The 14,418-nt window shown below is 36.6% G+C and overlaps 3 protein-coding genes across 3 annotated transcripts; all 3 read left to right on the top strand.

Annotated features, from left to right (window-relative positions):
* The first annotated feature begins 2,799 nt into the window (after positions 1–2,799).
* LOC132187590 (uncharacterized) lies at positions 2,800–6,211 on the top strand. The gene is made up of 4 exons (XM_059601944.1): positions 2,800–2,975; positions 3,610–4,266; positions 4,910–5,797; positions 5,905–6,211. The coding sequence occupies exons 1-4, from the start codon at positions 2,882–2,884 to the stop codon at positions 5,937–5,939; spliced, it is 1,674 nt and encodes a 557-aa protein (XP_059457927.1). The 5' UTR covers positions 2,800–2,881; the 3' UTR covers positions 5,940–6,211.
* A 1,565-nt stretch (positions 6,212–7,776) lies between these two features.
* On the top strand, positions 7,777–8,914 carry LOC132186615 (uncharacterized). The gene is made up of 2 exons (XM_059600603.1): positions 7,777–8,400; positions 8,646–8,914. Exons 1-2 carry the CDS (start codon positions 8,013–8,015, stop codon positions 8,912–8,914), a joined length of 657 nt encoding a protein of 218 aa, XP_059456586.1. The 5' UTR covers positions 7,777–8,012.
* A 3,651-nt stretch (positions 8,915–12,565) lies between these two features.
* LOC132186614 (protein LEAD-SENSITIVE 1-like) lies at positions 12,566–14,095 on the top strand. Its single transcript, XM_059600602.1, has 2 exons — positions 12,566–12,781; positions 13,344–14,095. The coding sequence occupies exons 1-2, from the start codon at positions 12,688–12,690 to the stop codon at positions 14,093–14,095; spliced, it is 846 nt and encodes a 281-aa protein (XP_059456585.1). The 5' UTR covers positions 12,566–12,687.
* Positions 14,096–14,418: the final 323 nt, after the last annotated feature.

Raw genomic sequence — 14,418 nt, 5'->3', positions numbered from 1 at the left:
GGCCAATGATCAATAACTAGACCACCACAAACACAGACACAATACCACAAGAAAGGAAAAGCAATTAGAGGTGACCACCGTGGAGGCGGAGGACAAGGTGGAGGGTGGACTCCTTCTGAATGTTGTAATCAGCAAGAGTAAGCCCATCCTCCAATTGCTTTCCAGCAAAGATGAGCCTCTGCTGGTCCGAAGGAATCCCTTCCGTATCCTGAATCTTGGCCTTAATTTACATTGTCTATGGTGTCCGAGCTCTCAACCTCCAGCATGATGGTCTTCCCTGTCAGAACAACAGAAGCGCTTCCAATAAATGCAATCCTGGCAAACCGGAGCCGATTTTGTATGATAATCAAAACCATGAGAAAACCAGCGAGGCTCAGGTAGATGTAGAGAAATTTGTAGAAAACGTTGAGCTCGTTCGATTGCCAGACAATTTTCATTATTTGAACTGTTCGGAAAAACACTAAGGAAACCGCTGCCGGAACCCAAGCAATTAGCAAAATCAAAGCCGTCGAGTTATCCCACAGAGAGCATGGTAGAGTTGCATCATAATCACGCCGCTTAGACCCACGAGTCCCTTCAAAAGTCCGATGACGCTGCCTCAGCTTTCCGGGAAGTTCTTGACGTACGTGACGAGAGAGCTGGTGTTTGCGAACGACCGCGAGTTCGTGCCGATGAATATGTACATACACATTCGCCACACCCGGGGTTCGGCAATACAGCCGGTGACGGAGAGCCATAGTAGCCAAACAGGTTCATGATCGAGGTTGAGTTGCTTTCTGTTCGAGGTGGGGGCATTTGGGGGAAAAAAAAAAAAAAAAAAGCGCTACATAAGTGATCACTTGCTAGTCATAGTATGACTTTTCTGATAGTCAAAACAGATTTGATTGACGGAATTGTCGAATTACAAAAATATTTAACTTTGAGAATATATTACTGAAATTTTAGAAGTCGAATTGAAAATTGCCTCAAATTTTATAAGGTAAAGTGTAATTTTCGCTTTATTCTTGAAATAAAAGATTGCTGTTGTGTGTGTTTTCATGATTAAGAAATGAAGATCTTCAACATGTTTGCAAAATTGTTCCTTATCTGATTCATGATACTGGGTATTTCTTTCTTTCTTTTTTTTCTTTTTTTTTTCTTTTTTTGGGTCGAGCTTAATTTGTACATCTGAAAGAATTCTGAAATCAAGCACTGGGAAATCTATAGGAAACCAACAGTGGTGTTCAATGCTGCCATTATTTCTTCTCCTCTGAAGTTGCTGGTGCGAAACCCTGTCGGTGTGGCTACAGTAACGGTTGGGATGTACTGTATGGCCAAGTATGCAAATGATATTGGCGTTTGAGATGATACGATCAAGGTGGCAGTGGAGGACTTGGCTCTGAAACATGGCTGGGAAATAGCTGAGAATTCTAACCCACTGATTGCCGATCATAATGAACTCATACAATTGTTAAGAATTTGTAGGTGGTAAGAATATTACAGATTCCATGTCGTTTCTTGGATCGACCAGTTTGGAAAATACTATTTATTAAAGAAAAATGCTAGGCTTAATTATTCTTTTCTTACATGTGTATATTCAACACTGTTTGACTGTAAGTGCCATAATCTTAACTACATCTATATGTTAATGTTAATGTATGTATATATTAACTGGCATACATGCCTGCTGGTTGTAGTCGAGCTTAATTATTAAGTAGCAAAAAAAGCTTTTCATTTATCTTCCATGATAATACTCAAATGGGTTTTGAATCACTTGTCAGCACAAAGTGTAGTGTGAAAAACAAGATAGTTAATAACTTTTTGATGATAATATCCACTCTCCTGCTTTTAATCACATATAGACACGGTGGGAATTCATAAATATTGATTAAGAACAAAAAAGAAGAAGCAAAAAGGGAAAAACTATCTTTTCTTATAAACAATACCAAGAAGAACTTCAAGAGATCTTCCCTCATTCCCTTTCACGGTAACAGTGCTTGGTGTCTTTTCTGTATGTTCTACCGGTTTCCGTTTTTGGCGGATTGCTTTAGATCTAGTTTGTAAATCTAGATCTAGATCCAGATCTAGTCTCAACCTTTGATCTGATCGTCTTCTTCGACTAAGGCGTGTATTTCGAAGGGATGTCTATGATGTCGTGCTTTTCCGCTGCTGTTTGTGAGGTTTTGTTTTTTGTTTTTTATTTTGTTTGTTCTGGCCTTCGGGTTGATGATGGATTTGTTGTCTTGGCCTTCAGGTTGATGATGGAGTAGATCGGTGTAGGGGCTTAATTCTCACGGCCGGATTTTTAGTTTCTAGTTGTTTTTTATTTTTGTTTTGTATTTGGGCTACTCATGTCCTAGATCTAGTCTGCACTCTGCACGAAGTAGATCTGTTTCTTAAATGTAATTGTACATGGGTAGCGGAAGTTTAAAGTCATTTTTATGACTTTATAACATTCATAACTTTTTATTATGATTGTTCAGAGTTGTATGCTCTATGATGTAAGAGCTTTATGCTCATGAAATTTCATTAATGGAAGTTCCATATTTCTTAAAAAATATATATATAATAAATAAATAAAAAGGGGTGAGATGAGGTACAACTTGGAAACAAAGCAAGGAATCCGAGGTCCATAAAATTCCTGTCCCCTCGGAAACGGCGTCGCGGTGGACATCAAAAGTCCCTAGATTAGGACTAAAATGTAACGGAGTTATGTCACATATAGCAACCAGAGTCAAATATTTAATAGGAGAAAGTAAAAGGATTTCAAAAAAAGAAAGAGGAAAAGTTAAAGAAAAAATGCAGGATGATCGTCCCAAACAGCAGAGCATTATAGTTTAGATGCTGTGGATTTAAGAGAGTAAAGCATAGCAGAGAGAGAGAGAGAGAGAGAAAAAGGGAGATGGATGTGCTGACCAACAGAGTGGGGAGAAGTGAGATCAAGCCCGGAGACCACATCTACACCTACAGAGCTGTCTTCACCTATTCTCACCACGGTCTGTGCGTGTGTCTTTAGAGTTCGTATAATTGTTCCTTATCTGATTCATGATACTGGGTCTGTCTGTCTGTCTGTCGGGGGTTTTCAAAAATATGAAAATCTACTACTGCATCTTCTCTGTTTTTTCTATTTATTTTAACATGGTCTCATCAGTTGTTTCTAGAATGCATCCTCATTTATTGCTAAACATGTTCATCATTAAATTCAATTGAAAAAAAAAAAAAAAAAACCCAAATTCATCTCAACACATGAATGTGATTTCTTGCAACATGCCATTCATTTGCAGAGCTTTGGCAGAGATTCATGAGAATGATTTAACATATCACTTATTTCATTGCAATATTGCTGAGAATTCTTGATTCACATAACTCAAACAGGTTAAGAGGGAGGGTGCATATGATCTGAATGTGGAAGTCATCATCTTTGTCTTCATCATCCTCAAACTCGAGGATTCTTTTACTGCTATTGATGCTTTTAGTTCAATCTTCTTATTAATTCTGTTTGCCGCATAAATTGTATTTAATATAGTGGTGACCTGTCTATTGCACTTTAGTAGATCATGTACTAGTATTCTGTGCTCCTCTTTATATTGTTGGATCAAGCTTAAACCATGAGATATATTGAATTTGCAGGTATCTTTGTTGGGGGTAACAGGGTGGTCCATTTTAGTCCTGACAGAAATTCAAATTCAAACAGCACTTGGATATCTTCTGATTCTGGCTATTGTAAGTCAGCAGTGATCTGCCCTTCCTATCCCGAATGTGGATTTAGGCAACCCAACAGTTGTGTACTCCGTTCTTGCCTGGATTGTTTCCTCGGAAATGGATCTCTGTATCGTTTCGAATATGAGGTTTCTCCATCATTTTTCTTTGCTCAGGTGCGGGGTGGCACATGCTCCTTTGCAAAATCAGACCCACCAGAACAAGTTATCCACCGAGCATTGTATCTTCTTCAATATGGATTTGGCAATTATGATGCCTTCTTAAACAACTGCGAAGACTTTGCGCTTTATTCCAAAACTGGTCTTCAGGTAGCAGACGGAAAGAAAAAAACTGGAGGTCAAGCCTCTTCCTTCCTTGGTGTCCCATGGGCTACCATTGTTTCTTCTCCTCTCAAGTGGCTAATGCCAAGTCCTGGTGTTGCTACGGTAACGGCTGGGATTTATTGTATGACTAGGTATGCAAATGATATTGGTGTTCGAGATGATGCGATCAAGGTTGCAGTGGAGGATTTGGCTGAGAACATGAGCTGGGAAGCCCATGAGGCTTATTTTGTTCAAAAGAATTCTGGTATGTCCTTTTATTATTTATTGAATATTACGTACATATATATATTAGTACTCATGTTTTTGTTTCTCCTCAACAAAATTTCATTTATGCTTTACTTAATTGTTCTATAATTTCTTAGAACATATATAGAAATTTTTAGCATACTTGAAACCATATTGCCAACAAAGCATGATAATCTTATTTACTGTAAATAATCAAGTCTATGAGCACAATGTAGTCATAGGAGCCATACAAAGTGGTGAACATAACAGTAATTCTTCGTCTCTCTTTTCTCTCTCTTGCTTCCTCTATTATTTTCGTATTTTAGATCTCCCTACAAACTTCAGCATGATATCAGAGCTTCTTCATATTTAAACATTGTAGCAAATCTTCATTATACTTCAACAAGAATAATTAATATGTATCCTTAATTGAGAGTTTGAACTAGATACCCGAAAGTAACAGACCTATCGAATTACAGATGCATTATTAATTATTCCTAAGAGGTAAAAAGGAATCGATCACTATATTGATTAAATTTTTTAATGTATTGTAATTTCCACCAAAATATGAATTACAGTAATACTACTTAGTATTTATTAAATTATTATTTTATGTTTGATAACTCAAAGCATTAATATAGTGAGCATTAATTTAATTGTAGCGTCAATTCCTATTCTTGATGGAAGGAATTTCTCAGAGTGGTCTGAACAAGTTCAGTTTTACCTTGGTGTTTGGGATCTTGATTTGGCTCTTCGGACTGAGAAACCACTTGCTATTACTAACTCAAGTAGTGCAGAAGAAAAGGCTATATACAAGTCATGGGAGCGATCAAACAGATTGAGCATTATGTTTATGCAAATGAGTATAGTGAACAATATTAAATCAACTCTTCCTGAATGTGATAGTGCTAAAGAATTCTTTAAAAACGTTCTTCGATCGGTTGACAAGCTTCTTACAGGGACATTGATGGCTGAACTTACCGCCATGAAATTTGATGGTACACGTGGGATGCATGAGCATATCATTGAAATGACAAATCTAACTGCTAAGTTAAAGGCTCTTGGGATGAATGTGGATGAGTTCCTTCTCGTGCAATTTATTTTCAACTCATTGCCTCCTCAGTATGAGCTAACTCAAAATCAGTACAACACTCATAAGGATAAGTGGAATGTAAATGAATTAACCAGTATACTTGTTCAAGAAGAGGCAAGGCTTAAGCAACAAAGATATCATTCAGCTCACATTGTAAGTCAAGGAGCCAAAAAGATAGAGTTACCTGAAGTTAATGGACCTCTTCAAGTAATTGAGGTTCCTGAGAAGAAAGAAAACAATGTCATAGAGCCATCTAAAGTTAATGGACCTCTTCAACTAACTGAGGTTCATGAGAAGAGACAAAACAATGTCATAGAACCACCTAAAGCTAATGTACCTCTTCAAGTAAGTGAGGTTCATGAGAAGAGACACAACAATGTGAAGTGCTATTTTTGCAAAAAGTTTGGACATGTTCAAAGAAATTGCTACAAACGTAAGGCATGGTTCGAAAAGAAAAGTAAGTTTTTAGCTTACATATGTTTCAAATCAAATTTTACTGAAATTTCTTCCAACACTTGGTGGATTGACTTATATTCTAATGTTCACATTTCTTATTCGATGCAGGGCGTCCCTATAATCCAGACCATAAACCCGAATAAAAATTTCATATTCATGGGAAATGAAGTCAAAGTTCCAGTTGTTGCCATCAGGACATTTCATTTGTTTCTAGATACTGGTTGTTACATAGATTTGTTTTAGACACTTTATGTTTCTACTATTTCTCAAAATTTGGTTTGTTTTTGTCTAATCTTGATCTTGATGGTTTTAGACAGTTTTGTTGGTTTTGAGATTCTATGTGATGGTTTGTATAAATGAATCTTATTAAACTGTTTGTGATCAGGTTGTATTAGGTCACTGCATTTCATGCTGATTTTATATGACTGTTTTCTTAAAAAGTAATGATCAGTTTGCAACATTTTTTTTTTTTGGTTTTAACTTGCCATTGTCTCCTCATAAATACCAAGTTTTAGTTTTAGGAGTGCTACATATATGTTCTCTAGTACTTACTCGATTCTTGACATGACAGTGAAAATTACTATTAGATGAAATAAAAATGAAAGTGCGTATAACATCTAGTGATAATTTTCACTATCACGTTAAAAAATGAGCACTTGTGAGAGTATGTATAACATTTCTCTTTCAATTTTTAACATGCGGTTGTTTCCAATGTCTTCCTAAGGACGTATCAAGTGAAAATCCAGCAGTGTAACAACTCTACTTAGCTTTCCCTTAATAGGTTTTGACTGAATCAATTTAAACATAGAAAAATCAAACTAAATTTTGCATGTTGCAAAACTGAACCATCGAAATGCTTAAAGTGCATCTAACGGTGTATATAATGTCACATTATTTAAATTTTTTAAAAGACATATCAACATTAACATCATATACAACATTAAATGCACTAATTTTAAATCATAACTCTCATTCCTCCTCTTGTGTGGACATGTTAAAAAAAAAAAAAAAAAACATAACTATTAAATTGAGAGAATCATATTCCAACAAATTGGGTCATCAAACTCAAAAATTTACATATTAATTTACATATTACAAACCAAGTACTGCTGCTTTCTAGCATTTCGTAAAACAGTGATAGAAACCCACGACAACTAAAATCCCACAATGCACTGTAATGAAAAAGACAAATCAATTTATGGTTTGTGCTTCATTATATATTCAGCTGTTGATGGATGTATTTGCATATATTTTCCCTTATATATTCATTCTATTGGTTGACAATCTACCGAGTATCAGCAATCTACCAAAGTGGTCACATTTTATTCAAAAAGACGCTCTTAATTTGATTACAAAAAAGAAAGAAAGAAAGTAAAAAGACGCTCTTTGATTACAAAAAATAAGCTTAGATAGAGAAATAAAGGAGCAAAAAACATGGTACGATAAAGGCACAGCTTAGAAACGAAGCAAAGATTCCGAGGTCCATACATACAATTCCTTTCCCATGAGGAAGCGTCATCGCTTTCTCTTACATTAATTGCTGTGGATTTATAGAGTGGGATCTGACTTACATGCTGGCATGTAAGCCAAATCCGATGGGAGAGAGAGAGAGAAAAAGGGGGATGGATGTGCTGATCACCAACAGAGTGGAGAGAAGTGAAATCAAGCGCGGAGACCACATTTACACCTACAGAGCGCTAGCTCTCTTCAGCTACTCCCACCACGGTCTCTGTGTGTGTGTTTCCCCCCCAAAGTTTTGTTTGTGTCAATATATCTGTGTGTGATTTCTTGCAACATGCCATTCATTTGCATAGCTTTGGCAGAGATTCATCAGAATGATTTAACATATTGCTGTGAAAGAAATTGTAGCTTTGTTTTGGTCATCAGAGCTTAAAAATCATGAATTTGCAGGTATCTTTGTTGGTGGTAACAGGGTGGTCCATTTTAGTCCCGATGGAAATTTGAATAAACGCAGTTGGATATCTTCTGATTCTAGCTTTTGTAAGTCAGCAGTGATCTGCTCTTCCTATCCTGAATGTGGATTCAGGCAACCCAACAGTGGTGTACTCCGTTCTTGCCTGGATTGTTTCCTTGGAAATGGATTTCTGTATCGATTCAAATATGGAGTTAGTTGATCATTTTTCCTTGCTCAGGTGCGGGGTGGCACATGCTCCATTGCAAATTCTGACCCACCAGAACAAGTTATCCACCGAACAATGTATCTTCTTCAAAGTGGATTTGGCAATTATGGTGTGCTTCTAAACAACTGCGAAGACTTTGCGCTTTATTGCAAAACTGGTCTTCGGGTAGTGGGCGGTAGAAATAGAACTGAAACCGGAAACACTGGGGTTGGAGGAAGTGGTCAAACCTCTTCTTTCGTCGGTGTCCCATTGGCTGCCATTGTTTCTTCTACTTTGAAGTGGCTGGTGCCAATTGCTGTTCGCATGGCTACGGCGGCGGTTGGGTACGCTGGGATGTACTGTATGACCAGATATGCAAATGATATTGGCGTTCGAGAGGATGTGATGAAGGTGGCAGTGGAGGACTTGGCTGAGAACATGGGTTGGGAAGGCAACGAGGCTTATTTTGTTCAAATGAATTCTGGTATGTCCTTTCATTTATTTAAGTTTATTAATGTGAAATTCATGATCATACCTATCAAATTGCGGATGCTTTATCAATTATTCCTAATAGGTGAAAAGGAATCATCATAAAAATTAAATTTTCTTAGTATATCGTAATTTTCATCCAAATGTGAAAAGTGGTAGTACTAATTACAAATTATTAAATTATTATTTCATATTTGATAACTCAAAGTATTAAAATAGTGAGCATTTATTTGATTGTAGTGCTAGTTCCAATTCTTGATGGAACGAATTTCACAGAATGGTCTCAACAAGTTCGGTTTCACCTTGGTTTTCTGGATCTTGATTTAGCACTTCGGATTAATAAACCGCATGCTATTACTAAATCAAGTAATGCAAAAGAAAGGGTTATGTACAAGTCTTGGGAGCGATCAAACAGATTGAGCATTATGTTTATGCGGAACACCATAGAGAGCAAATTAACTCAGTTCTTCCTGAATATGACAATGCTAGGGAGTTCTTCAAAACTGTGAAAAAACATTTCACAACTGTGGAAGAACGTTTCCAATCGGCTAACAATTGTTTCTATGGTAGGGCACGAATAAGGCAATATCTAACTCCTATGTTGGTGTTTTTGTGGGTGATAATTGTTTTATGGTTAAAGTAACTTTTGTATGATAAATGAGGGTTTTCTTCTTTTCTCTTTAGTGCCTCCAGAAAGAGAAAAGCAAGACTTGAGGTGGGAAGAACGGCTGACCTGGTTCTTCCCACCCCCTCCTCCCCTCTTCTATCCCTCTTCCTCTCTCTCTATTATGCCTCTTACCAGTGATTTCTTTTCTCTGGTTTTATCCATCACCTTGTGTGATTTATCCTATCTCCGCCTGAAATCCCAACACCAGCCCCTCATCCGACGCTCTTCCGCCTCCTCAGAGCTACAGCTACAGCATTTTTGTTCGGTTTTGTCATGGGCCTTCGATTTGGTTTCTTTGAAGTCTGATCTCGTTTCCCATGGCAACCCCGCCTCCTATCGCACCCATCCACCATCGTCTCTGGCTTCATCTACTCCCTCCGCCGCATCTCAACCATCTCCACCACTGGGGTTGTTGATTTTTGGTTTATGATATTTTATTCTGCTTTTATTTGCTTGTATTTGTTGTCTTTTTGTATTTCCTTGAAATTTTTTGTTCATTGTATTCATTTTCTGGGCTAGATCCTTGATCCGGCCTTTTTTTTTTGTATTTTTGACAGAGATCTTCCTCTCTTTTCCAACTACTGATGGTCGGCCGTGTTGTTCTTTTCCAACCACTGAAGGTCGTGTCGGCTACCCTTTGGGGGTGTTGTTCCGTTTACGAAATTTTGCGGTTTATTACAGCCTATTTTGGCCGTTTCGGTTCGATTGATGGGCCGAGTCATTTATTTGACTAATTCCTGACTGTTATTAGGATTTCTCTATCATTTTCATTTGTGTTCATGTAATTCCCCTTCTCCCTTCCCCCACTTTGAATAAAATAAATAATAAATAAAAAAAAACTTCTGAGTGATAAATGCATGCTTGTGTATGCTATGAGGCTTTTGAATGTTATGGTTTGCTTTTAACAGCTTATGAATCTAAGTTAATGTTATGGTACCTTTATCTTGCATACAATATGTAAAAATCTGTTTTTGCTAAGATGCAAGTGTTAAGTTTACATCAATTTGACACACAATGATCAAGTGCCTAAGATTGTTCCAATGTGACACAATAATGAGTCATATTGGAACTATTACAAGCTCTGTACGTATGTAGGTAAAATGATCTGGTCAACGCAATTTGGTAAACATACACATAATTTGGGATGACACAACTTCAGGCTTGTATCAATTTTTTTGGACTTAGACTTCATTGGTCTCCATCTCTTTTGGTTAGGGTTCTATTACGTGCTTACATATACTCTAAAGTATTTACTTCTTAATGTGACAATAAAAATTACCATTAGATGAAATAATAAATGAAAGTGCATATAGCATCTAGTACTGACTTTCACTGCCACGTTAGAAAGTGAGCCACAATGCCAATGCACTATTCTAAAAAAAACACACCTCAGTGGGGAACGAAAGTTTAGACAATAAGCCAAACCAAAATCACACAAAATTCAATCATGAAAAAGCATAAATCAAAAAAATTAACTATAAATCTCTCAAAGCGTAAAATATATATATATATTTTAAAACTACCAATCTTAGACACTATCTTGAAACAAATACCTTTTTAAAATCCTCGTCATTGTTCCAAACCGTTAAACTACCAATCTTAGACACTATCTTGAAACAAATACCTTTTTAAAATCCTCGTCATTGTTCCAAACCGTTAAACTACCAATCTTAGACACTATCTTGAAACAAATACCTTTTTAAAATCCTCGTCATTGTTCCAAACCGTTCTCGATTCTCCAAATTGCAGCCTAACAATTCTTGAGAACAAATTCCTTTCCCCTTGGAAATGACGTGGACATCAAAATTCAAAGGTCCTCTTTTATTGGTCTAGGGAAAATCTTAAAAAAAGCACTCACATTAAAGCATTTCCAATGGAAGAGCCAAATGTTACTTTTATCTAAAATGACTCTTTAAATGTTTAAAAAACCTCCTACATTGGATTAGCCAAAAGAAAATGTAAAATAGATATTTGATTGGAAGAGCTAAAAAAAAAATGTTAAATGTAGCAGCGCTTCTCAAGGGAGCTATTTCATTTTTCATTGTTTCTCTCACCTATTTTCTCTTTTTCCCACATATTTTCCTTCTTTTTCTCTGCATGTTCTCTTTTTCCCAAAACTTTTCCTATTTTTCCTCGCATGTTCTCTTTTTCCCAAAACTTTTATTACTTTTAATAATATTTTAATAAAATATATAGAAATGTAGCTAATCCAATATAGAGACATTTAAAAATGGCTTAGCAAAATTAGATAAAAGTGAGTTTTGAGAAGCCATTTTACATAAAAATATGGTTCCTCCATTGGAAATGCTCTTGGAAGCCCTAAATATAACCAACATTAAAGGGCATCTACAGAATGCATTGGGAAACACTATAGATGCCCAATGCATTATTAAATTATAAAAAACTGATTATTTCTCCTCTCTCCTTCACATATCTCAATAATTCTTTCTCCTCTCTCCTCTTTCATTGGTTGCAATGGTAAAAAGAAATAGTATTTAATTCATATGGGAAAAAATAAGACAATGTCTTGTGAAGTGTTTTTTTATAAGTAATCAAAAAGTAGTTTTATTCCCTAAATTAAGGAAAAATGGTTGATAAGCTATGCTAGTACTCTTAGAACCCATTCTTTTTATTGGATCCAGATCCCCTCCTATTGGAGGGAAAATTAGAGATTTTTCAATTATCAATCGTGACCATTCAATATTATCCAACAACTCAGAGTATGCCACGTGTCCCACTAAAATTTAAATAATAAAATATTATTTAACTTAAAAAAAAATTAAAATTAAAATAAACTAATAAAAAATATCGGGTGGCCGGCCACCCCTTAGGCCAAACCCAAAAAATGAAATTCATGAGTTTGGCCCTAGGGGGTGACCGGACCACCCCCATGGGCCACCCCCTAGGGCCAAACTAATAAATTTTATTTTTTTGGTTTAGCCCTAGGGGGTGGCCGAACCACCCCTTGGGGGCGGCTGAAGCCACTCTTATGGCCCCAAAGTGTGGTCTGGCCCTAAGGCCAAATTCATAAATTTCATTTTTTGGATTTGGCCTAGGGAGTGCCTGAACCACCCCAGGGTTATAGGGGTGGCTTCAGCCGCCACCCTCAACCAGCTCATGGGGGTTTATTGGAGGCAACAAGGGGTTCCATTTTACACCTGACAACAAGGGGTTCAGTTTGTCAGTCGAATGTGGGCTAATTACTGTAGGGCTCTTCCTAAGTTGGGTTTATAATTCTGATTCATTCCCCAAGGACCACAAAGAAATGTTTTATAAAGTTTTCAAAATGAATAAAAAGTGAGCATAGAGAAATAAAGAAATAAAAAACATAGTACGATAAAGGTTCAGCTTAGAAACGAAGCAAAGAATCCGAGGTCCCCAAAATTCCTTTCCCACTCGGAAACCTCGTCGCTTTCTTTTACATTAATTGCCGTGGACATCAAACGACTTTATTATTATTTGCAACGACCATACAATCAATTTAAGAGGAAAAGTTAAAGAAAACATGCAGGATGATTGTCCTGAACAGCAAAGCACTAGTTTAATTACATGCTGTGGATTTAGAGAGTAAAGCATAGCAGAGAGAAAAACCAAAAGAAAAGAAAAAAAAGGGAGATGGGTGTGCTGATCAACAGAGTGGAGAGAAGTGAGATCAAGCCTGGAGACCACATCTACACCTACAGAGCTGCCTACACCTATTCTCACCACGGTCTCTGTGTGTTTTTCTATGATTAAGAAATGACGATCATCAACATGTTTGCAAAATTGTTCCTTATCTGATTCGTGATGCTGGGATCTGTCTTTTCTTTTCTTTTTTTATTTTTTGGGGGTCTCAGAGTTTTTTTTTCTCCCCCAAAGTTTTGTTTGTGTCAATATGATCTTAAGACATGAATGTGATTTCTTGGAACACGCCATTCATTTGCATGGATTGGGCAGAGATTCATCAAAATGATTTAACATATTGCTGTGAAAGAAATTGGCAATTTCTCAGAATACTTGATTTATATAACTCAAAACAAGTTAAGAAATTGGCAATCCTGTTTGCCGTAAAATGCTTGTTCAGCTAGCTTACCTCCACGGCTCCACATAATTTATAGTGTAATGCTAGCTAGCTCAGATCAGAAAAACTGTTACTTTATGGCTTGTGCTTCATAATTGAGTCGTTGAATTTACAAAATACTCCGATGATAATGAGATCAATATCATCAAATCTAATTACAATTAATCAAATTCTATAATATATTTTAATGTGATCTATAGGGAATTTGCAGGTATCTTTGTTGGGGAAAACAAGGTGGTCCATTTTACAGCTCAAAAACATTTGAATTCAAGCAGTTGGGCATCTTCTGGTTCTAGCTTATATAATTCAATGATCACCTGTTCTTCCTATCCCGAATGTGGATTTAGGAAACCCAACAGTGGTGTACTCCGTTCTTGCCTGGATTGTTTCCTTCGAAATGGGTCTCTGTATCGTTACGAATATGGAGTTTCTAAATCAGTTTTCCTTGCTCATGTGCGGGGCGGCACATGCTCCACTGCAAAATCTGACCCACCAGAAGAAGTTACCCGCCGAGCATTGTATCTTCTTCAAACTGGATTTGGCAATTATGATTTGCTTCAAAACAACTGCGAAGACTTTGCGCTTTATTGCAAAACTGGTCTTGTGATAGAAGGCAAAGTAAAAACAGAGGGCAGCGGCCAAAAAAAAGGAAACAAACTGGGGGTTGGAGTTGGAGCAAGTGGTCAAGTCTCTTCTGTCTCTTCTGTGTTTGATGCCGCATCGGAGGCCATTCGTTATTCTACTCTGAAGTCGCTGGTGTCACGAGCTACTGTAATGGCTGCCATGTACTTTTTGGACAGATATGCTACTGATATTGGCGTTCGAGATGATGTGATCAAGATGGCAGTGGAGGACTTGGCTGTCAACATGGGCTGGGAAGGCCATCATGGGGAAGAAGCTGATGACACAGAGGCTTCGAAGCAAGATTTTATTACTATGAATTCTGGTACGTCTTTTTATTAGTTTATTAACATCTTTAGATTTATTAAATATTACGTACATTTAATTTATTTGTGACATAAAGGATAGAGCATCAATAATAACTTTTATGATTTTCCATTACCTTAGGGTAATTACATTTTTTTTTTTCTTGAATTATCACTCATTTATAAGTTTCTATATGAATTGACACATGCCACACTCACTCGCATTGAACTACAATTTTGTTTTATATATATATAAATAAAGGGGACATAATGCACATACCTATGTTTAGAAACCAAATTTGCATAAAATGCTATAAAAATTAAATTAAAAAATAGATAAGAAAGTTTTACAATACTCCA

This window comes from Corylus avellana, chromosome ca7, assembly GCF_901000735.1.
Source record: "Corylus avellana chromosome ca7, CavTom2PMs-1.0".
Classification (NCBI taxonomy): domain Eukaryota; kingdom Viridiplantae; phylum Streptophyta; class Magnoliopsida; order Fagales; family Betulaceae; genus Corylus; species Corylus avellana.
The sequence above is the reverse complement of the archived record's forward strand: the minus strand, read 5'-3'. Positions and strand labels throughout refer to the sequence as shown.

Excerpts from the sequence above, each read along its gene's own strand:
- LOC132187590 (XM_059601944.1), top strand. The coding sequence starts at position 2,882 with ATGGATGTGCTGACCAACAGAGTGGGGAGAAGTGAGATCAAGCCCGGA. Across the intron at positions 2,976-3,609 it reads CTTCACCTATTCTCACCACG|GTATCTTTGTTGGGGGTAAC; the intron begins GTCTGTGCGTGT and ends TTGAATTTGCAG. Across the intron at positions 5,798-5,904 it reads GGCATGGTTCGAAAAGAAAA|GGCGTCCCTATAATCCAGAC; the intron begins GTAAGTTTTTAG and ends TATTCGATGCAG.
- LOC132186615 (XM_059600603.1), top strand. The coding sequence starts at position 8,013 with ATGTATCTTCTTCAAAGTGGATTTGGCAATTATGGTGTGCTTCTAAAC. Across the intron at positions 8,401-8,645 it reads TTTTGTTCAAATGAATTCTG|TGCTAGTTCCAATTCTTGAT; the intron begins GTATGTCCTTTC and ends ATTTGATTGTAG.
- LOC132186614 (XM_059600602.1), top strand. The coding sequence starts at position 12,688 with ATGGGTGTGCTGATCAACAGAGTGGAGAGAAGTGAGATCAAGCCTGGA. Across the intron at positions 12,782-13,343 it reads CTACACCTATTCTCACCACG|GTATCTTTGTTGGGGAAAAC; the intron begins GTCTCTGTGTGT and ends GGGAATTTGCAG.